The sequence below is a fragment of the Diospyros lotus genome, chromosome 15 (genome assembly GCF_014633365.1).
Source record: "Diospyros lotus cultivar Yz01 chromosome 15, ASM1463336v1, whole genome shotgun sequence".
Lineage (NCBI taxonomy): Eukaryota > Viridiplantae > Streptophyta > Magnoliopsida > Ericales > Ebenaceae > Diospyros > Diospyros lotus.
The window spans coordinates 22,516,863-22,541,196 of record NC_068352.1 but is presented as its reverse complement, the minus strand read 5'-3'; the positions used below and the strand labels follow the sequence as shown (position 1 = coordinate 22,541,196).

Sequence of the window (24,334 nt, the reverse complement as noted above, 5' to 3'; positions counted from 1 at the left end):
TTCTAAACATTTCTATATTTGAAACACCAATAAATGTTCATGTACTACTTTTACAATTTTAAAAACTTTTGTGACTATTTTATAATATTAAAAAAATATTAAAAACAAGTTGCCAATTTAGAATGGCATTTCATCTCTAACTCAAAATTTTTAAATTTTATAGAATTTGTTTACAAAATTTGTTTGAATACAAATTTATATTTATTTTTAGATTAAATAACTATTTTTATAATTTTTTATGTTAAAAATTATATTTACAAAATAAAATCTCTATATTTTTGTATTTATATATTTCTCTTGCATTTCTATTTTTTACTTTTTTTTAAAAAATGATGTTTATCCATTTCTGTTTTGTATCGTATTTATTTCCCATTTTTATTTTCATGCAACCTAGATTCTCCTTTTAACTTACTGGTTGTCAATAAGAGCAAAAAGAAAAAGGGAGACAATGACAACTAACAAGAGACAAGGATGACAATGTCAATAGACGAATGCAAAAGGAGAAGGTAGGAAAAGAAAGGTCAAAGGCAAAAGGAATCGGTTCTCCATTCGACTCAAGAGTCACCGATCGAAGTAAAGAAAAAGACGAAAATGACAACGATCAACGAGAGACGAGAACAACAATCATCAGTCAAAAGCAGAAAATGAAGCAATCAAGGGGAAGGACAAAGGCAGAAGGAGAAAGAATGAAGGCAAAGAGTCTTCTGACTTTTATTTTTCTTTTTTTCTTCTTCAGTGCACACGTGGGCCTAAAAACGATGTCATTTTGTAAATTTTATCGATGCCGTTATTTTGGGCACAAAAATCAAACTAAAACTGATTAATCAAAATTTCTATCCAAAAAAAAAAGAAAACAAACGAACCAAATCAAATTTTATTAAAAACCAAACCAAACCAAACCAACAATTTCAATTAGTTTAGTTCAGTTCTGTTATTTAAATTAACTCAAAATTTTGCACACTTCTTAAGTGCGACTTATATATATATATATATATATATATATATATATATTAGCCCAGTACGCCTTGCCACGCCGAGCAACGGCCCTTGGCCTAGCACGACTATAATTGGAAGCTCAATAGCCTTTAACAAACATTATCCAATTTACCTTCAAACTCCCAAAGGCCCATCATTAAATAAGCCGGGAAAGGCAACATGGATCGAAGTTCATCTTGGGTGGCCTAAAATTGATAGAAGAAGGGATGCCCTCTAAATCCCAGAAATCTTTGCAGTCAGCTCATTCTTATGTTTCAATTCACTCGTCTTCCGGCATCGAGGCTTGCTTTTAGTCAACTCTTTAATATGAGATTTGAAGCTCTCTCTCTCTCTGGACTTGAAATGGCAATAAATCTTACCAAATTTGCGCAGTTTCTCCCTATTTCTACTCCTACCTTGAGCCTCTTTTATCCACGTTTGAGACAAGAAGCAACTGCCCAAACAAAATATAGACAATCTGCATCTCTGCTACCTCCTCTTCATCTTGAATCTGGATACAGGCTTTGAACTTTTTTCAGGTGATTCGGGCTGCAAAGGAAAAAACCAAGTCTTCAGATTAAATCTGGGGAAATAAACAAGGGTCACAAGGATTGTTGTATGAATATGCAAGATGGTGGATCGACCTTAGAACTAGTCATTTGTTCCCTTGGAGTTATTTCTAGGTTGTGAGTGTGCTCCACGATTGATCCAGTGAAAGCCTGAAAGACGAGGAAAGAAAAAGGATAAGAACTGCATTACATAATTTCTTTTAAGGGTAAATGTTATGGTAAAAATGAAATTTCTATAGAGAGAATAACGTGTTGAATTAATACCCAAAGATCATTTACGAAATAAATAAAGAGGAAAATCCATCAAAGTGCGAGTATATTTAGAGGAAACATGTTGTACGACTATTACCACCTAAACCACAAGCCCAAACTACTGTGATTATTTAGAGGCATATGCATGGAACTTATATATGGACATCCATATGTAGTCATTATTCTCAACACAAGCAAGAAAATGATTGTTCAATACTATAAAGCACATAAATCACTATAGGGGTCTCCACCAGAATACATTTTAAACACATTCTGTCTATTCCAGGCTGAAAGCTTGCTAATCCGGGGAAAGAGAAGAAAAAGAAACTGCAGCTACTTGACTTCAATAAATTTCCATATTGAAGAAATTGTTGCTTTCAGAGTTGGGACAAAACTGAAACATACTCCCAAGCAATTGGAACCAGGGAAGTCTATAAATGCAAAGGGAAAAAGATGAAGGAAAAAAGACACCATCCCCTTTTTCCCCAGCAGAAAAAATAAATAAGAGAATAAGGTTGATTGCAAAGCATTCCATACATGCACATACAAATAAGATAAACAAAATAAAATTGACTCCTTCAAGGGGAAATTAAGGTCTAGAGTCAAGCAAGTAAATACCGTGTTTTGAAATTGAGGTCGTGCTTGGACATTCTCCTTCACTTCAGGAAGTACCATATCATTCTCAGCAAAGCTGGATTTATGAACCGTGAAACTTTGGTCCCTTGAAGCTTTATCTGAAATTTGATAAAAACAATATAGTCAACCTAAAAGCAGCTCAAGATTACAACTAATGATGGATGTAAGATCCTCCCTCAACAACATAATTTCAAAGCAAAATTTAAGATTGCATTGTAGTTAGCTTTGTGAATAGAGCTACCTCCAGTAAATCATGACATCATGGAAATTACCAAAGAACCAGGATTTCAGTCAAATTCAACTCACTCTTCACAGGCAAGAAGAGCATGCAAAAGTTCTGGGGCGCTGACCTCAAAAGGCAGTGGGATAGCAAGCCAATAAGACTTGATATCAGCACTGCTTTTGGTGGTCCCTTCACATCTAAAGTATAATCCTAAAGAATTTCTCAGAACTTAGATTTGCTAATTGCTGTAAAATTGAACACAAAACAGATAGAATAAAAACGAAGCAAATTTGTCAATGTCTGTTGTATGATTAAGAGACAATGAGACTCCAAGAAAAAATTCCGAAGTTATCAATTCATAGATAACTTGAATTGTTTGAGCTAGTTCGAAATTCCATTCTTCAGATGTGTGTTTTTTCAGCATTGCAAAGATAACTAATACTGTCTCTCATAATTCTTTAAGTTTGACATGTGGCACTTAATGTTCATATTGGACACCACTTTTGACCTTAATTGTTCAGCAGTGGTTCAGTGAGTCACCAAGGGCTGTTGCCAAACCTCCCAAATGCTACAATGAACATTCCCAAATGGCACCCACCCTCGCAGAAGAAATTAAATTGGAAACTCGGTGAAAGGGGTATGATATAGGAACTGTTTGGGGGAAAAAAAAAAAAAAGGCTAGGTGAAATTGATATGTCTATTAAGATGTGGACTACTAGCATCCACAACAATAACAATTACAAGCCTTTATCCACTTAAGTGGGATATGCTACATGAATTCTAGATCTCCAACCATCTTTATTCATGTCCACATCTTCTGTAAGGCCATTATATATATATATATATATCATTTCTAGGGTTCACACCAAGGTTTCTTTGCTCTCTCTCTCTCTCTCTCTACACAACACAAAAAAAAAAAACAACTTTCCTCCATTTCATCCATGAACAGATTTGGTTCTAAGGGTATAACACCTGAGAACATCAACTAAGTTTGTGGAAATCAAACTCGTTAATTGATTCCATGAAGAGAATTCTACTTATATAGTTTCTAGGCTATCTAATCCTAATATTTAGAAGATAAGATACAACAAGAAGATAAAATACAACAGAATTTAAGCAATAAATAATAAAAGATAATAATCACATCTATTCCTATTATTTCTCCTGATTTCTAGAAGCTTAATCTTCAAACTTTCTGCTGCCTTTATCCGGTTTAGACTTATCTTTCTATCTTATGCACCAACTCCTTTAGCAGCTTGGAATTCCGTTCTTTATCTCTTTAATCTCGGTGGCACTCCCATTTCACTTAGGACTCTCTAACACCCCCCCCCCCCCCCCCCCCCGCTCAAGCTAAGGAATAAATCTCTCTCATTCCTAGCTTGATGATGAGTCTCTCAAAACCTGATCTTATCATGGATTTGGTGAGCACATCCACTACCTGTTCTATTGTAGGAATATATGTCAATTTGATATCTCCTTCTTCAATGTCTCGTTGGATGAAACTCCGGTCGATCCTGACATGTTTCATTCTATCATGTTGTACTGGATTGTTAACAATACTTATAACTGATTTACTATCACCGTAAAGCTTTGTTGGCTTTGTTAGTGGTAGTTGTAGATTCTCCATTAATCTTACCAACCAAATTAGCTCACAAATACCTTGGGCAATGGCCCTGAATTCTGCCTCAGCACTGCTTCTTGTCACTACATATTGCTTTTTGCTTCTCCATGTGAGTAGGTTACCGCACAATTTTGTGCAAAAACCCGATATAAACCGATTGTCCATCACTGATCCTGCCCAATCTGTATCAGAATATCCTTCAGCCCCCCTTTCATTACTCTTTTGAAACAATAACCCCTTACCTGGTGTTCCTTTCAAGTACCTTAAAATATGGTATACAGCTGCCATATGTCGTTGAGTTGGAGCATGCATAAACTAGCTTATGATGCTTACAACTAGATTAGCCTTCCAACTAGCCATTGATGCCTTTCCTTATCCACCTGAGGATCATTATCTCTCTCCACATATTTCCAATTTCTTTCTAGAGGGGTGTATCTTGGTTTGCATCCAATCATTCTTGTATCTCTTAGAAGATCAAGAGTATATTTTCTTTGAGATATTATCATACCTTCTTTACTCCTTGCAATTTCCATCCCCAAAAAATACTTCATTGTTCCCAAGTCCTTTAGCACAAATTCTGCTTTTAGCTTCTATTTTAGGGCTGCAATTTCTTGAGCATCATCCTCTATAACAATTATATCATCTACATACACAATCAAAATGCATCTTTCTTCATTGGTATGTTTGATAAATAAAGTGTGGTCGGCCTTCCCTTGCGTGTACCCGAATTGTGTCAAAGTAGAGCTGAATTTCTTAAACCATGCTCTAGGAGATTGCTTTAAACCATAAAGAGATTTATGAAGCTTACATACCTTGTCAATCCTCTCCTCTTTCTCAAACTCGGGTGGAATCTTCATATATACTTCTTCTACTAATTCTCCATTTAGGAATGCATTCTTGATATCAAATTGAAATAACTCCCAATCCAAATTCACAACAATAGACAATAATACTCTAATGGAGTTTAATTTAGCAACCAGAGCAAATGTTTCTTCATAATCTATCCATAGGTTTGAGAGTAATCTTGGACAACAAGCCTAACCTTATATCTGTCCACACTTCCATCTGAGTTGTATTTAACTATGAACACCCATTTGCAGCCAATAATCTTCTTGTTTTTCGGAATGTCAACAACTTCCCATGTGTGATTGCCTTTGAGTGCCCTCATTTCCTCCATCACTGCCTCCTTCCATTTAGAATCAGCTAGGGCTTCTTGGATGTTTCGAGGTATATCCACTCCATCCAAAGTAGTAATAAAGGTCCTAAATTTAGGAGATAACCTGGAATATGTCAAGTAATTGGAGATTGGATGTTTCACACATGATCTTATGCCCTTTCTTATAGCAATAGGAAGATCTAACTCACTATCAGCAGCAATATTTTCTCCCTCAGTTGCTGGACCTTCTCTCGGTTCTAACAGTTGGCTGAGTTGAGGAGCTGGATTTTTACCACGCCTTGAATAGACTTTTATTGGTTTTTCCACGTCTAAGTCTTCTCCTATATCAATTTCCATGGGTCTAGCCTCATAAGTGCTTCTACTAGTCTTCTCGAATGTCCAAACTATCTTAATCATGACTTTAGCATCTTATCCTTAATAGGTGCCACTTCCAACCTTATAACCTAAGATCTCATTTCGTTTTTCTTTTTCTTTTCTTGTATGGTTGTACATCCACAATAAACTTGGATGTAAGGGAGGGAGAAGGGGAGGGAGAGAAAGAAGGGGTCGGGGGGGGGGGGGAGGGGGTTAAAAAAAGAAGCATGTGAAGCTTTACAAGCTGAAGAGAACCATGATCTATCCAGGCATGTTTTTGGTTAATATTGTCTAGTGTCACGACCCTAGGGGTATCCTAGTCATTACATTATTAATACACAAGCTGTGTTGTACCCTTCAGTTAGTGTTGTAATCGATTGTACATTTTCAGTTAGACATTACAATTGAAAGGAAGAGCCTCTAAATAGGTTGTAACCTAGAGAATTACAACTCTCTCTCTCTCTCTGTTCTTGCTATTCTCCCTCTTCAGTTTAACAAAGGCTATTTAGGGTAGAATTCGAGAATTGAGAATGGGCGGGAGAGTTAGATTGAAAGAAGAGAGGGAGAACTAAGGGTGAGAGAGAGAGAGCATAAAGTTCGAGAGATAGCATAACCGATCCCTCTTGTTTCATCTTGTTAAACTCTTTAACAACATTTGCCATTGATTGTTCTTCAAATCACTCACATAAGTCTTCCGCAAACTCCTGCCACCTACATGCATTCCTCATTTGACTCCATCTTTGAAACTAGGTGTCAGCTATATCATTGAGATATGTTGCCTCCAGGTTCACCTTCTGGTTTTCTGCCATTTGATGATAGTGAAAGAAGCTCTCACACCTTCCAATCCACCATCTAAGCTTATCTTCTGCAAAAATTGAAATTCCAATCTAGGCAATAGGAGTATGAGAAGCATGATGGGGGGGGGGGGGGGGAGTAATATAAGGGCCTCTCACCTGAATTTCTGGCTTAGTTTCTGTCCGGTCATCTACTGCATGTAGATCAAGGGCTTGTGATAGAATTCCAGCCCTACAGTGGCTCTTGGGGGGAAATCCACCGGCAAGCTAGTTTGGGGCTCCTAGAAAACAGATCAAGGACACTATTAATCCTTTGATTTACATCGGCGATCTCCAGATGAATTCTGGAGAATTCCTCCTCCATCCCTTGATCTAAGCCCCCTACACTGCCTCTCTGGTCGCGGCACTCTTAGCCATGCCATGACTCACCTCTTCTTGAGTCTGGTGTGCAGCCTGAGTTCCCTAGTTTCGAGCCTAACTTCTAATTGCTTTAGTCTCGTCCCTCCCGCCATACCTCAACCCGTATAGTCCGTATTCACCTTCAACCCACAGTGAATTACCACCTCCCAATCCGCAACTGATGGTCAATTAAGTTGGCAAGCGCTGGGATCAACAATTCAAAATCCGGATCTAACTATTGTGGATCGCTGCAACTGATAGCTAGGATCTATACTTCCTCCGGTCTAATCGCAATCACTGTGATCCATGATCACTCGGATCTACTTCCAATCACAACTTCTCACGCACTTGGATCTTACTCCTATGGCCAAGGATCACTTGCTCTGTGTCACCTTCAAGGGATCAACTACTCTGCTTGGTTACAGTGTCTTCAAGTCGGATCGGAATTACAGCTAGGAGTCGCCTATCAACAGCCGCAACTCCAACAACTCTGATGCTCTGAATTGCTAGAATTGAAGCTGAAAATCACCACTGCTCGCCTCGCTGCAATTGATCACTACAACCACTGCGGATTGATCACCACAACAATTGGTCCACCTAACTCACGGTCAAGGAATGATTAGCTTTGATACTAATTGTCGTATCCGGAGATCTGACAAAGGCTATTTGGGGTAGAATTCGAGAATTGAGAGAGAATGGGAGGGAGAGTTAGACTAAAGAAGGAGAACAGCAAGAAGAGAGGGAAAACAGAGGGTTCATGAGAGAGAGAGAGAGAGAGAGAGAGAATAGAAGGTTGGAGGGAAAAGATTCAATTATCATTCACATAACCAATTCTCTAGGTTACAGCCTATTTATAGGCTCTTCCTTTCAATTGTAATGTCTAACTTTAAAGGTACAATCAATTACATCACTAAGTGAAGGGTACAACACAACTTATGTATTAATAGCGTAATGAGTAGGATACCCTTGGGGTCGTGACACTTTGTCATGACCCAAGGGCAGTAGTGTAATTGTATTGGAGTTTGTTAGTTTATAGTAACTTGAGTTTGTTAGTGTGTTAGTTTATTAGTTGGTAATAACCGCAAGGATGTAAACAGCCTATAAATAGGCTGTTGAATGGAGAAGAAGGGCTATCGATTAATTAAATGAATCATTCTATTCTCTCTCACTCTTATCTCTTCCCCTTTGTCTGTCTAAACCCTTCCTTTCCTTCTCAACTTCTCCCTCTATCTATTATGTTTTCTCCCTCCATTCTGTTCTTTCTTCTTCAAATTGTTCCAAAATTCCATTCTAAACCCTAGGGGCAGTAGTGTAATTGTATTGGAGTTTGTAGTTACTTGAGTTTGTTAGTGTGTTAGTTGATTAGTTGGTAATAACCGCAAGGATGTAAACAACCTATAAATAGGTTGTTGAATGGAGAAGAAGGGCTATCAATTAATTGAATGAATCATTCTATTCTCTCTCACTCTTATCTCTTCCCCTCTATCCGTCTAAACCCTTCCTTTCCTTCTCAACTTCTCCCTCTTTTTGTTCTGTTTTCTCCCTCCATTCTGTTCTTTCTTCTTCAAATTGTTCCAAAATTCCATTCTAAACCCTAGGAAAACCTAGGGTGGTGACACACTCCAATACCAAAACAGAGTATACTAGCCTTAACCTTCATAAGCTCGCTCTTACTTTAGATCTTACAGCTGTATTTAAATTGAAAGTAAAACTAGAAGGATGAAAGGTATAGGATATTTGATCTTAGGAGGCTGTATTGTTTTTTCATGTGGTTTAGATAAACCAAGCCACTAAGAGAACCTATCCTAAGGGGTTGGTCCCAAAAGCTGAAACTAGTGTCGTGCCAAGGGCACTAGAAACCAAACTAAAAAAGACAATAAATGTTAAATTGATTCATTTCTCTCATACTAATTCCCACACTTAAGAGATTTTCATTGCACTACGACAAAACCCGCCTATCAACCATAACCGAAAAAGATAACACTAAACCAGCCAATCAAGACCGTAAACCTATGGTAAAATCAATGAGATATTCCTTGAAATATAAAAAGTATTCGGAAAAACAAAATTCAAATATGAACTTCTCCGTTGTCAAGAGGGTAAATAAAAAAATAAAAGAAAAGTTATCCATCTCTCCAACAGTATGTTTTAGAAAAGCTGGTGGCTACCAATTTAGTCTGATATCAAAACAAGAAAAAGGCCTTGCATTCAAATCTCACCACCTATCCAATACTTCAAAAGTTGCGTGTGTTTGGCCAAGCATTTGGGGCATACTGAGAGTAAAAATGCCATTATATGACAGGCAAAGGTGCCTTGGGGTATACTATTTGTAGATGACATTGCCTTGGTGGATGAGATAAAAGGCATGAATAGGAAAGTCAAGATATGGAGAAATACTTAAGTTAAGCAGATTGAAAACTAAATATATATAGAATAAAGTTTAATAAAAATACAAGCGCGGATGTTGTTATGATAAAACTCGAAATCAAGTCAACCCAAGAAAAGATGCAAATATTTTGAGTCAACCATCCAAAAAGATAAAGAGATTGATGAGGATGCTTTTCATTGAATTAAGGCAAGATGGTTTAAATGGAAAAGTACATCCAACATTTTATGTGACAATAAGATTCCATTACGTTAAAAGAAAAATTTTATCAGACAACTATAAAACCATATTTTACTATATGGTATAGAATGTCGGGCAGTAAAACACCAATATATGCAAAATATAAACATAATTGAGATAAGGATGTTAAAATAAATATGCAGCCATATAAGAAAGATAAAATTATAAATGAGATTTTTAAGGTTAAAGTCTCTCCTATTGAACATTAGATGCAAGAGACATGACTGTGAAGAGAGTGGACGAAACAGAACAAGTCTTTAGCAAAAGAGCTAGAATGAGTTACAAGGGATTCACAAGAGATAGGCCACAAATAGAAATCTTTTATGAGCAAAACTCATGTAGTCAACCACACACAGTGAAACTAAGGCTTGGTATGCTGTTATTTTCCAAAGATGCTTTCCTGAAATTGTGCGCATTGTCAACAGGGCACAATGGTACATAAAATGAAAGCTATAACATATAAAAAATATCACAAACTATTGCACAACTTAGTTTCTCTAGGGATAACAACTTAATTGTGAATTTGACCCACAGACATAATACACACTCCTATATCATCAGGGACACAAAAACAAACAATGCACAAGAAAGTGGCTAACCTTCAGGTGGTGATTGCAACTTCACACCTTCAACCTATATTTTTGAATTTTCTCAAACAAACAAGAAAAAGAAATCAGTTTTAGAAAATAGCTTAACAAGAAAAAGAAAACAATTTTAGAATCAGATTCCAGATTCACCTGGTTGCATAAACCCTTTTCAGAAGTGAGTTTACTTGGAAGCTCTTTACCAACTGTATGTTCATCCTTTGTCTGCTTTGATGGATTAGTAAGCTGCTGCCCCTAATCAATCAATTAGTGAATCTCAGTACTCTTTCCCATATTGGAGGAGCAATTAGTTCCACATTTCAAGTCAAAAATCAACGAATCAGAAACATTACCACCAAATTGCTGTGCTTGTCATCAAAAGTCTGCTGATCTCTATAATGCCCAAAATCAGCTTCCTTCTGCTCCTCTTCATCAAGCTCAGCACTACTTCCATCTGCAAGCTCCTTTTTCTGAAGTTCATCAACCCTGGATATCTTACTTGCATATTCTTCATCTTCATCCCCAACACTCTTGTTGAAATTTTCAGCTGCAAGTTCTTCTTTCTCAAGTTCTTCAAGCCTAGACATTATACGGGCATAATCTTCATCTTCAACTACAGCTTTCTTGTTCTCCCCCTCAAGAAAATTTGGAGGACCTGATTCTTCCATGCCTGAAATAGTACAGCATTCTGATTTCCCAACTACAGATAATCATAACAACAATATCAGTTGGAAAGAAACTAAATATTCGATAGAAATGTCGGAAAGAAAAACAAAAATGCAAGAAAAGGTCCAGCAATTTCACAGTTACAAGTGAAGCAAAGCACAAAATGCTACATGCCAACACAAAATAAATGGTGGATTTTTTGGTAATGAGCAACAAAAGTTATTCCAGGTTCTTCTAAAACTAACAAACACAACTCAATAACTCATTCACATCTGATTCATATTTGAAAGCCCGTGTATGGTGAAAATGCCCAGTAATATGACCACAAAACACGTGTTAATTGTTATTTCTCCTCCTGTTGGATATCGAATAGTCATGATCTTTCCAATAAGACAAATGTTAGGGAGGATTCTACTGAGAAATATATGGAGAGCTGGAAACCAGTCCGGAAGTTTAAAGGAAACACATGTTCAAGCACCAACCACACAGTAGCATTAATCAACAATACTCTGACTGCATCTAGATGAAGCCACCTATACCAAGAAATGAACCTTTTGTAGAAATCTTTCAAATCATAAGAACGAGGATTTAAAAAGAAACCAAAATAAGAAATGTCCAAGCCAAATATCTTTTATGGACAATATGACTTGAAAGTCCATTAATTATCCATTAAAAATCACCTTGCTCCAAAATGATAACTTAAGAAGGATGAAAGTAAGTTTTATTTTGTTGGAAGTATAAATAATAATAGAACAGAAAAAATTATGCCCGCCACTAACAAATTAAGTTTTCAATAAGTTGGTGGTTGAAAAATTAATATAGCATCAAAGGAGGCAAAAGTCTAGTGTTCAAATCTCACTGCCAACCTGATATTTTTAAATGTTTGGTTCAGTTAAACAGTAAAATCTAGCCCAATTATGCATAAAGTTTCACATAGTTATACGGTAAATAATAACATAAAAGATAAACTACCCTTCTCGGACAACTTAAACTTTAAGATTAGTTGGTGGTTAACAATTTAGCATATTTAAACCTGTAAAATAATTTGTACAGCTGATCAAAACTACATCTCATATCACATAGCATGTAAGTGAATAGCAAAAACCACAAGCAGAAGAATGACAATACTAACATCAATTGTCCCCAGCGCCCCCCCCCCCCCCCCCCCCCCCCAACCAAAAAAAAAAAAGATACTTCCAAATTCAAATGCACTTCAAATTTTGAAATGATATTATTGAAGATAACAAGAGACAGGAACTTGCCTGATTTAGACACCTTCTCATAAGAAGTTTCATCAATATATTCTTCAGTAATCTCCACCAGACCCTCCTGTATGGCACAGTGAGAGAACAACAGGAAATATGCAAGATTTAGTGGAAAAGGCTATGTAATTACACAAATAAGGACCTCACACAAAGAAAGAAGATAAAAAAGAAAGGTTATTTTGGCTTTTAGGATAAGAAGTTGAGAACAAAGCACAGGCACATTGTAGTAACTACAAAAGCAAGATGTTATCTGTTTAAAATATCATTAAGATATTCCACAAATAATATCATTAAAATATTCCATAAAGTAAACATCATCTGGATCTTGGTAAAGGACCATTTCATAGACTCGTAGGAGTCCAGTAAACACATGCTAGTGCAAGCAGCTCACACCACGCTACATACTGGGGTGGGGAGATACCCAAATTAATCAGAAATGAAAGAAATGCAAAGGACGTTGTATCATTACAATGTGACATGGACCGTGTTTGAATAATTATACCTTCTGGTGGCATGCCGTAACCTGCTTCCATCAGAGAGCCTACTCAAACCAATTTTTTGGAGCCTCCCTCAAGGATTGGGCCCCTTGAAGGTAGACCACATACATATGATCATTTGACCCTTCCATTGATGGATCCAGAAGGCTAACAAGACTGACAAATATTAACTATCATGAGACTATTAAGAGCCCAAGCCTCTTAAGAGGGTCAACCAAGGACCAAAAAAGATCATACTGCTTTATATTTTGTTAGCTTGAAAATGGAATTGTTTTGGGAATGTTTTAGAAAGAGAAAAATAAAGGATTTATGAAAACAAAAACAAAAGTAAAACCTATGAAATCTATATGTCATAAAACAATTGAATAACTAATAATCTTCTAGCTCCACTCCTTTAGCATAAAGATTCAAGACCAAGGTTTAGTTCTAGAAGACCATATGAAGTAAGAAACATAGAAAAAGCTTAAAATCTTTGTCACACACAAGTAAATGTGATTTCTAATGTATAAATGGCTCCTATCAAACAACAACAACAATTCCAAGCCTTAATCCCACTAGGTGGGGTTAGCTACATGAAATTTAAATCTCCATGCTTTTCTATCCATGGCCACATCCTCTATGAGGCCAGTATCACAAATGTCATTTGGTAGGATAATGACGCAGCGTGGAGCGCGTGTGTAAAAAAACACACCAAAATAAACCCTTGAAAGAACAAACTTCAATGGTCGAAACTTGACTTTCAAGAAGACGCAAAAACAACACTGTTTTGCTAAGAAAACCCAAATAGGTTGCTGAAATTTGATTAAGAAAAACTTGATTACAAACTCTAGATCCTAGGCATATTTATAATATTTGGCTAATCCAAATCCATCTAATATTTGTAAACAAAATCCAACTAGAATCTTAATAGAAATAAATCCTAATCAAACATGAAATAGAATCCTAAATCAAGTAGAATCATAAAACATATGAAGTATTAAAATATTATTCTGGTGCTACTATTCCGGGGTGGTCGGCTCGACCTTGGCTTGGGTAGGGTCTTGATTAGTGTCCGCATCATTCACCTCCACTTGAGAAAAAATTTGACCTCGAATTTTGATCCGAGTATGACAAATCCACATCCGGTAAGTACAAAGAGAGATTAGCCACATTGAATATTTGGAAATACCCATATGGTTAGGCAAATCCACAACATAAGCATTATTATTGATTTTCTTTGTAATCTTGTAAGGACAATACTTCTTTGGCTTAAGTTTGTTCTGTTTTCCTGCTAGAATCCGTTCCTTCTTCAAGAATATCATGACTTCATCTTCAACCTCAAATACCTTGTGCTTCCTATGCTTGTTAGCTATCGCCTTATACTTCTTATTTGTGCAACCTTTGCTTGACATCTTCTTAAACTGCTTGAACTTTTCTGCTAAGGAAACATGAACAAAGACATTCCTCCCCTTCTTAGCCATATTTGTGTTGGCATGGGTCCAACCATTGCCATGTTTGTTGCCCTCTGCGTCCATTATATTATTACTGTTAAATTGAGGACATTGAACATTTCATCTTAATCGCTTCTCTGATCTGGTAGATCTTATCACGGGTCCTTCTCCTTTCATCAGCTTTCTTGATTTTGACTCCTCGATAGCTTCCAAATTCATCTGTAGATTTTTCTTGCCTGGAGAAGCATTCTTTTGCAATTGTTTTAAATAAAGGCTTATTCCATGACTACTTGCAGTCTCTCCATCACTTAAAATATTGATGCTTGAATCCTCCTCTGGTGTAAGCACTTGATCAGCTATAGCAGCAACTGTTACAACATTCTTAGTTTCGAAATCTAATTTTAGATTAATATCAAAAGCAGTTGCACTACCCGAGTTAACTAGCTTGAGAGATCCAACACCCCTATCCATAAAAGACCCATGTGACCATCTTGCTTTTGCAATCGCGAAGATGAATATGTTCCTATTGCCTTCGATTCGACCATGCCAGAGCTTGAATAAACTGTAGAAGGATTTGCTACCATGATCTCCAACTCCTTTACAGTCACAAGCCGATCAGAAGAAATGCCACCATCATTGGGTTGTGAAGCAATGCCTGAGCCCTCAGGACTGTAAAATACCCCAGTATGAGTCAATAACCTTGGAGTTTCTGTCATGTTAGCAGCATAAATCAGACCTGAGTTTGCAAACGTTGAGGTTGCTGGGACAACATAATCTTCGAAATCAAGCTCCAAACTCATCGAAAAGCCATTCTTTAGTTTATACTCATTGTTTTCCCAATGGTTGTGTTGCTGCGCATTCCTCCTAACCCCTTTACCACTAGGGTTGGCTATCATACGACCAAGATCATCCTCATCGTCACTATCATCCATCATTGGTCTTCTAGGATTAATGAGGACAGGATTAATGGCTGGTCTTCCCGATTTAACATAGCCAGCTTGATTCATGACATTAGTCCGATTCCGATTATCCTTAACTCGTTGTAAAACGCCCAATTGGTTATGGATTCGCTCCAATTGCTGCTCCATTATACGAGTTATTTCCCGTTGTTCTTCGATTGATCTCCAAACCGCGGGCAATCCCTAATTACCATCACGAGGCTGGTTGCTACCGTTACCTTCAAGATTGGCCATCTGATTGGTTGATGAACCGCTCTGATACCACCTAACGTAACGTGTAGCGCGTGTGTGAAAAAACACAACAAAATAAACCCTTGAAAGAGTAAACTTCAATGGCCGAAACTTGGCTTTCAAGAAGACGCAAAAACAACACTGTTTTGCTAAGAAAACCCAAATAGGTTGCTGAAATTTGATTGAGAAAAACTTGATTACAAACTCTAGATTCTAAGCATATTTATAGTATTTGGCTAATCCAAATCCATCTAATATTTGTAAACAAAATCCAACTAGAATCTTAATAAAAATAAATCCTAATCAAACATGAAATAGAATCCTAAATCAAGTAGAATCCTAAAACAGGTTGATGCCTGAATATATCATGTACCCACTGATACCCAGTAGCAGCCCTCTGTAAATAAGAACAAATTTAGAGATAATCTGTGTGAAATGGAGGTAGCGGGTGATGCAAGTTCCAACAGGTTGATGCCCAAATATAGCGTGTACCCACTGATACCCGTTTAAGAGTTTTAAATGGAGTACTATTGGTTTGGGTAGGGTTGGTTGGGTTGGGTCTCCCAACCCCCATTTGCCATCCCTAGTCATCATATCCTATGTCATGGTTCCTATCAAACAATGCATACAAAATATAAGAAACAATGTCATTTGCTGTAATTAACTATAAACAAATATCAGAGAGATTCCCAGGGGAAGGAAGGTCTTTTGTAACTAAACATAACCCTTAAAAAGGTCAAATATAATGTATTCATGCAATACAACATAAGGCATGTATGAACAAACATCACCCATGTAATGGCACAAATCTAGTGTTATTCACTTTTTCTTTTTTCTTTTTTCTTTTTTCTTTTTTCTTTTTTGGCTTTTCAAAACAATCTTAATTTGTGTTGTCTGTATGTGAGTTTGTATTAAGAAATCACATGAATTATATTTATAAGCTATAAAATCATCAACAACAAATCTGTTTGGTATCAAAGAAAAATATTATCACTTAGTATCTCATTCTTATTTTTTGCAAACTGACTTGGTTGCTAATAACTTATGAGTCAAAAGGTTCCAACACCAAACAGTATAACCTCCTATATATCAATGCCTTCTAGAGAAGCTACAAAAGACGAGTATTATCTCCTGGAATTATACAATACAAACTAAACTTGTAGAGGTTAAACTTGAAGCAAACAATTTATCATGTTGTATTAGAGCTAAAGAATTGGATCAAGTGGGCAGCGTGAGGGAGATAACAACGGCTGCATCCTTGATTCTGACAAGTTACTTCTGAGTTTAGAAAGTTTTTCCATCCACATAGCATATGTATTGCAGTAAATGGTTAACAGGCACCAGTACCAAACAGTATAACCCTCTTGCAGTATCCGGTCAGTTAATGAGGCTTCAATTGATGCCTCATTAAGACCCAACAAAAGTCAAGTTATAGTCACCATAAAAGGCAAAAGAGCACTAAAAATTATAAAGGCTATATTTGAACCCAACAATTTATCTTGTTGCACCAGAGCTAAAGCATTGGATCAAATGGACAGCTGTATGCTTGATTCTGACAAGTTACTTCCAGGTTTAGAAAGTAGTCATGCATGTAGCATAATTGCTATCATTAACACCAGGAGTTACATATCTGTGCCAGGGTCCAGATTTAAATGCACAAAACCAGAGGCAGGTTCATAAGGAATGAAAGAGTCCACCTTCTTGCAACTAAATTCTTAATTCAGTTTCAGAAAAGGAAAGAAAATTACAAGGACTAAGGAGCGGATCTTGAAGCAATGGACAGGGCATCCCAAATGCACTAGGCCCGCCCGTTTCACAAGGGCCATGACTTTCCAATCACAAAAGAGCAACCTTGCCATTGCTAGTTGCTACCAAGGATTGCCCTCACGTTGAAGCAATGAATGATTGTAAATTATTTAACCAATACAAAAACTATAAATCCATCAAAACCTGTGCTTTTGGTTAAGTTCTTATGTCTTGCAAATTACATCAACATGCTTTTCAGACAAGCACGCACTTATCTAAATGCATTAATTCAGTATCCAAATGTCATCATGCACTTAACCGATCCTCCATGCAATAAACATTGCAACAAAATATAGCATTATTAGTGTACACAGATGTCTCTGCACAAAGGCACAACAAATTCAAACATAACCTCGTCTGAACCTGCAACAAGAAAAATGAGCATTTGAGAATTATTTCCACAGGTGATCCCAGTTATTTGCACTTGAAATATAAGAAATTTAGAATACTAATAATAATAATAAATGTAAGATTTTAAGTAAACAAGAAACAGAAAAGGAATGCAGGGCCTATTCACTCCATGCATCAGACTGCAGGGTCTACATCAGCATCTCTAGAGTCTAGTTATTTTCATTTATAAGGGGCATCCCGAACTAGTTTTTTGTTTATACTTCCCATGCAAAGTATCTTCCTACGGACTTGTGGCAGGTTCTCTGTTTTTAGATAGCTTCCTAGCCTGTTGGTAAAGTGATCGACTCACTTAATCAGGGAACAATTGCATGCTGTTTGCTCTTTCACCATTTTAAAGCAAATGACCCCAAGATTCTGTATACCATCCATCAAGGGACAAGGTGGAGAAGTATAAAAGAAGCAAATGGCATCAAGCAAGAGCTTCACAGTTGGAAAGAAGAAAACAACAGGATATAGAAAAACACCTCGAGAATATTATTGAAATGACTGAAGGAAAATGGCAATCAATACAATAGAGAAAACTAACTAATCCTTATATATATATTGAAACTATGAGCTGCCTAACCGCCTAACAAAATACAACAACAATCATAACAAAATATAATCAGCTGCAACTGAGAGCACATTTGCAGCCTGCTACCAACGACTTATGTCTTCCACATTCCCCCTCAAATCAAGCTCCATAAATGACAATGAAGAAATAGACTTTGTAGTATTTATAGGCGGCAAACTTTTTGTAATAGCAGTAGAAGGATCAGAATGAGAGTGATACATAGGTGACCCCTTGAGCCCCAGCTTGGTACAGGTACATAGAAACACAAATCTATCCCTTGATAACCCTTTAGTAAAAATGTCAGCCACTTGATGAGGAGTAGGCACATACCGAATATCAACATCTCCACTTTCAATCTTTACTCACACAAAAATGCACATCAATCTCAATGTGCTTTGTCCTAGAGTGGAATACAAGGTTTTCAGCCATACTTTTAGCTGCTAGATTATCACACCAAAGAACATGAGTTTGAACACAGGGATAGTCTAATTCTAATAATAGGGATTTAAGCCACAATATCTCGGTCACCCCTTAGGCAACAACCCTATACTCTGCTTCACCCACAGATCTGACAACTATTGATTGTTTCCTGAAATCCCAAATCAACAAATTATAGCCAAAAAAGACACACAACCCACTGGTCAACCTTATAGTCACCTTACAATCCGCATGGTCAGCGTCTGTGTAGACAATTAATGACAGATTCTTAGGTGACAGAGTGAACACCAAGTCGAGATTAATAGTGCCTTTAAGATACCGTAGGAATCTTTTACATGCCAGCCAATGTTGTTACTTAGGAGAGGATAGAAATTGACTCAACTTGTTGACTATAAATGCTATATCCAGCTGGGTGTAAGTCAAATATTGAAAGGAACCAACAATAGTTCTATAGAAAGATGGATCAAAAAACATCTCACCCTCATCAGTCAAGGACATGCCCGAGGTCATTGGTGTTGCACACGATTTGCAATCTTGCATTGCTGCCTTTTTCAACAAGTCCAATGTGTACTTAGACTGTGTAAGATATATACTGTTGGAATCTCAATATGCTTCAAACCTTAGGATATAATTAACAGACCCTAGAGTTTTAAGAGCAAAATGTGTGTCCAAATCATGTATACACCCTTGAAGAGCTAAAGAATCCGAACCAGTGACAAGGATGTCATCAACATACACCAAAACAAATAGCACATACTTAGAAGTTCTCTTAATGAAAAGTGAGGCATTAGAAATTGCTTTCTTGAAACCCCAATCTTGTAAGGCAACTTTCAACTTTGTGTACCAAGCTCTAGGGGCTTGTTTAAGCCCATAAAGGGACCTTTTTCAATCTACATACATGTGTGGGAAATTCTGAACTAACAAACCCTTCCGGCTGAGTCATAAAGACTACTTCATTTAGGTCACCATTTAAGAAAGCATTATTGACATCAACTTGTTGAATGTCCCAACCAAATGTGACAGCTAAGGAGAATAAAACCCTAATGGTCGGAGCCTTTACAACTGGACTAAAAGTCTCAACATAATCAATTCCAGGATTTTAAAGGAAACCCTAAACTACTAACTGATCCATTAGGGTTGTACTTAACATGAAATACCCACTTGCAGTCAATCAAATTCATCTCAGAAGAAAATGGAACCAGATCCCAGGTTTAACTTCTTTGAAGAGCTGAGTGCTCATCATTCATAGCATTAACCCACCTAGGGTCTAAGAAAGCTTATTGAACAGAATTGGGTTCAGAAGAACTTACTAGGGCATGAGGTGAGGTAACAGCAAGATGTTTAGACTTGGATCTGGTAATCATAGGGTGAACTAAAGGTGTAGGAGTAGCTTTGGGTCCTGATGATTTCGACAAAGAAGAAGGCTAATCAATACTATTAGGTAATAAGCATTCTGTAGCTGCAGGTAAAGAAGATCCAGTAGATGAATCACAGGATACTGAGAGATCATTAGGAGTTGGGATAGAGGGTTGTGCTACTCGAGGGTTTGAAGAACTGATAGGAAAAGAAGGAATGGCCTGAAGAACAGAAGTAAACTAACCAGTAGAGCTTGACTGAGGGGAATAAGAGGATGAGTTAGAACACAAATGAGGAAAGAGAAATTCTTCTAAATTAAAGTGAACATGTCTTGACGCATAGATCCTTCCCGAAGGATACAAGCACTTATATTCAGCTTGAACATGGCTATAACCAATAAACACACATTGATAGAATGAAATTGGAATTTATGCTTGTTATAGGGTCGAAGAAAGGGAAAATAAGCACATACAAAGGGTTGTAATTGCATGTAATTAGGTTGTTTGTTGTAGAGAGCTTCAAATGGAGACTTAAATTTTAGGGTTGAGGCTGGTAATAGGTTTATGGTGTAGACAGCAGTTTTAAATGCTTCTACCCAAAACTTCAAGGGCATATGAGCATGGGCTAATAGAGTAAGACCTATCTCGACTATATGCCTGTGTTTTCGTTCTACTACACCATTTTGTTAGTGCGTATGAGGGCAAGTGAACAAAGGTTGAATGTCACAGGAGGTAAGATAAGGTAAAAAGGCCTTAAATTCACCACCATTGTCAGTTTGAATGGCCTTGAGTTTAGATTGGTATTGTAGTTCGGCAAATTTATGAAAGGTTTCGAAAATGGCTAAGGCATCAGATTTTAGTTTTAATGGATATAACCATGTATACCTAGTGTAAGCATCAACAAAAATTATGTAATACTTATACCCCTCAGTAGAAAGAACTGGAGCATGATCTCATAAATCCAAATAAACCAACTCTAAAGGAGCCTTTGCAGTAATTTGACAATTAGCAAAGGGAAGTTGGTGCATTTTTCCTACTTTACAAGAATCACAAAAGGAAAGGCTCAAACTAGAACAAGGAACACCAATTTTATTCAATACCAACTGAAGTACATGAAATGAGGGATGCCCTAACTTGGCATGCCACTATTGACAAATTTTATGAACATTAGAAGATACATGGAAAGAAGACAAAAAGGACAAAGAGGAAAAATCTTGTCCTTTACATTTATTTGAAGAAATAACACTGGTAGAACTAGAAGAAGCAGTTGGTGTCCTTGATTCAACAAAGAAAACAGTTCTGGAATCAGCATGACCAAATGCTAGAGTGAGTTGATAAAGGCCATCTTTAAGGATCCCTCGAAGTAGCACTAGTCATGATCCCTTGTGCTTGATAAAACAAGAATCGGAGTGAAACTCAACAATTAAATTGTGATCTTTAGTAAGCTAAGAAACACTAATAAGGTTCTTTTTCATGTTAGGAACGTGAAGCTCATTAGGTAAAGAAACGAAAAATTTAGGAGTAGTTTGAGTATACAACTAACTAAGGCCGATATTAGAAATAGGAAGCTTCTTACCGTTGCCAACTGCAACCTTGTAACTGTCATTGTAGGGAGAGTAGAGAGAAAGATTGCTAAGGTTGGAGGTTATGTAGTTAGTGGCTTCAGCGTCTACCATCCAAGAGGGTTCACCATGATACAATGAGGTAGAAGAAAATCGGGACTGTGTCTCTAAAGGTTGAGGCAAACAGCCATAGTAGGTTCGAGGAACAGACCCTAACTCAGTCAAGTAGGCTTCATTAGAACCTATGGGATGAGCTATAAATGATTGTGAACCAGATTGCAACATACCACCTCCTCTACCAAACTATGACCAAAATTTGGAGTGGAACTCCATTGAAAATTCTGATCAAATCTATGATAACACTTGTTTGCAAAGTGACCAAGATTCCCACACAGTTGGCAATATATTCTCCTACCTGAGGATCTGCCACATCCTCATCCTCGTCTATCAGCAAAGACACCTCCATTCAAACCATTCTCATTTCTAGACCATTGAGAGGCTAAATTTACATTTACAAATTCAAGACCATAAATGGAGGAACTAGACATATTCTTGGAAGCAAGCCTTTGTTCATGCAACAGTAACAACTATTGAACCTTTTCTATGTTAATTTCATCCATTTGATATGTAATAAGACACAACCGTTTCATAATCATTGTCCAATCTATGTAAGATTGCCATCAATAATTCTTTGTCATTTAAAGGTTCTCCAATAGCAGCTAGGGCATGTCCTATGGTCTTGATTTTCAGGATATAATCATTTACAAACAAATAATTCTTCCTTATATATCTAAGTTGTTGTTTTAATTGAAAAGCCTTAGCAACCGTCTGTTGTGAGTAAAGGTTCTCAAGAACATTCTAAACCTCGGCGGATAATTAGCAATGAATCACTTGCGCTAAAACTTCTTTCTCAATAGTAGAAAACAACTAGTCAAAAAGTAATTGATCTGACCTTATCCAATTGAGGTATTCGGGATTTACAACCTGAGCCTCGTGATCGGAATTCCTAGATCGTTGATGTACTTCGAAGGCACTGGAGACTTGTTGATGTATGGCAACCAGTCAAATGAGCTAATCGTGGCCAATATTTGAGCTTTCCAAAACAGATAATTGCCGGAATCGAGTTTGATTGGAACAAAATTGAACGCTTTTGTTGCGGCTATAAAGTCAGACTGAGAAGCCGATGACAGCATAGAAGCAGAATTAGGTAAGGAGGAGGAGGAACTGAATTCACAATTAGAAGCCATTGACGCTAGTCGAAGGCTCTGATACCATGAAGCAAGAGCTTCACAGTAGGAAAGAAGAAAACAACAGGAGATAGAAAAACACCTCAAGAATATTATTGAAATGAATGAAGGAAAATGGCAATCAATACAATAGAGAAAACTAACTGATCCTTATATATATATTGAAACTATGAGCTGCCTAACTAAATACAATAACAATCATAACAAAATATAATCAGCTGCAATTGAGAGCACATTTGTAGCCTGCTACCAACAACTTATGTCTTCCACATGGCATGGGAGACAGAAGAATTAGAATACAAAATGAGACTGGCCATGATGACTTAAGGCCTAATCATTGAAGATGGAATTTCTCAATATAAATTATGTAGTAATTAGAAGATCAAGTTAGAGGGGGAAAGAACATTCGGGAAAGACACGCTGACTATTCAACCTAAATGCCTAACAGATAGTAAACCAACAAAAAATGTGGGTACTATTAAAAAAAAGGTCAAACAAACAAAAAATCTCAAATTTCATGGTGGAATTTCATAAATTAATATTTGCATTTCTCTTTGCAATTATGCGTTGAGCTTGCAATTTTATGGATGTCCATCTGGTATGCATTCTTCATGCTTTGAAATAGTTACCCATTACAATAGGACAGACAACAACATGCTAGAGAAGGGATTATTTCATAAAATATGCATGTACACACTTATTTGATGAGTACTTTTTAGAGGGTAGAGACCAAAAAGGGCTATAAACCGTGCCTTTTATTAGCTAAGTAAGTCAAAACCTAAACTTAACTTTCAGATATCTTAACAGTACCAAGGAATCAAAATGGACCCATATCATTGCTTTTTAATCAATGAGAATTAAAAATACTCCAAATTATTTATTTATCCATCAAATAGAGACAGAAAAGACTTACTGCAGCTTCAGCTGCTGTAGCATCAAAAAATGAAGCCTCGGCCTTAAGATCCTGCGTCACCGCCTTAAGAGACTCAAATTGGGTTTGCAATCCTTTCCCTCTTCTCTTTAAAATGTCAATGGTCTGCTTAGACGTCCTTTCGGCATAATAACCTTCTCCCAAGAGAACCTACAAGGAAAACAATTGCAACTTGCAATGTCCAACACATTAATTTGAAGGGTCTCAATCCCTAGACTATGTTTCCAAACCAAGAAGCTCCAACCAATACATCATTCTACACTACCAGATGACCACCAAATAGCGAATAAACGAAAGAATTACCAGAAACTCATTGGTGTGAATCAAACGACCGGGGAAGAAGGCCGCCTTTCCAAACGGAACCTGCCAATCGCCCCCAAAAAAGGAACAATAAATACAGAGAATTAGACTAGTTGTTTACAGATACGCGTGTATTTGAGACATAAACAGTGATTCTTCTTGCCATGACATCATGGTGGAGTTCTTCGGGAAGCTTCTGGACGAGGTCGATGAGGCTGGTGTTATCGGCGATGAAGTCGCGGAGGTGGTGGAGCTCTTTCTCGCGCTCGGCGATTGTTTCCTGTACGCGCTTCGACGCCTTCTGAGCCTCCTCTGCCGGGAACAACGACGACAACGACGTTACTGTACCTTTCGCCGGCTCTTCCATGCCGGCCAGTTGTCTTTTCGGCTGCAAGTGCATAATCGGAGAATAATCCGGAAGCCACCGTGCCCGTAGTCGAGCACTATCCCCAATTTTGGATAAATTCTACCTA

General features: G+C 37.2%; 1 protein-coding gene across 5 annotated transcripts; it reads right to left on the bottom strand.

Annotated features, from left to right (window-relative positions):
* Nucleotides 1-859: 859 nt before the first annotated feature.
* LOC127792254 (uncharacterized) lies at nucleotides 860-24,334 on the bottom strand. Of its 5 annotated transcripts, none has more exons than XM_052322701.1 (10): nucleotides 24,025-24,334; nucleotides 23,865-23,924; nucleotides 23,544-23,711; nucleotides 12,139-12,205; nucleotides 10,564-10,910; nucleotides 10,364-10,465; nucleotides 10,226-10,259; nucleotides 2,415-2,530; nucleotides 1,620-1,694; nucleotides 860-1,524 (listed from the first exon to the last, which is right to left on the bottom strand). In XM_052322701.1, the coding sequence occupies exons 1-10, from the start codon at nucleotides 24,259-24,261 to the stop codon at nucleotides 1,465-1,467; spliced, it is 1,266 nt and encodes a 421-aa protein (XP_052178661.1). In that variant the 5' UTR covers nucleotides 24,262-24,334; the 3' UTR covers nucleotides 860-1,464. The 5 variants fall into 5 exon arrangements, with proteins under 5 accessions (XP_052178661.1, XP_052178662.1, XP_052178663.1 ...); XM_052322702.1 differs by having other exon boundaries at nucleotides 10,364-10,459; XM_052322703.1 differs by having other exon boundaries at nucleotides 10,364-10,456.

Excerpts from the sequence above, each read along its gene's own strand:
- LOC127792254 (XM_052322701.1), bottom strand. The coding sequence starts at position 24,261 with ATGCACTTGCAGCCGAAAAGACAACTGGCCGGCATGGAAGAGCCGGCG. Across the intron at positions 23,712-23,864 it reads TTCACACCAATGAGTTTCTG|GTTCTCTTGGGAGAAGGTTA; the intron begins GTAATTCTTTCG and ends TTTTCCTTGTAG. Across the intron at positions 2,531-10,225 it reads GTTGCAATCACCACCTGAAG|ATAAAGCTTCAAGGGACCAA; the intron begins GTTAGCCACTTT and ends ATCAAATTTCAG.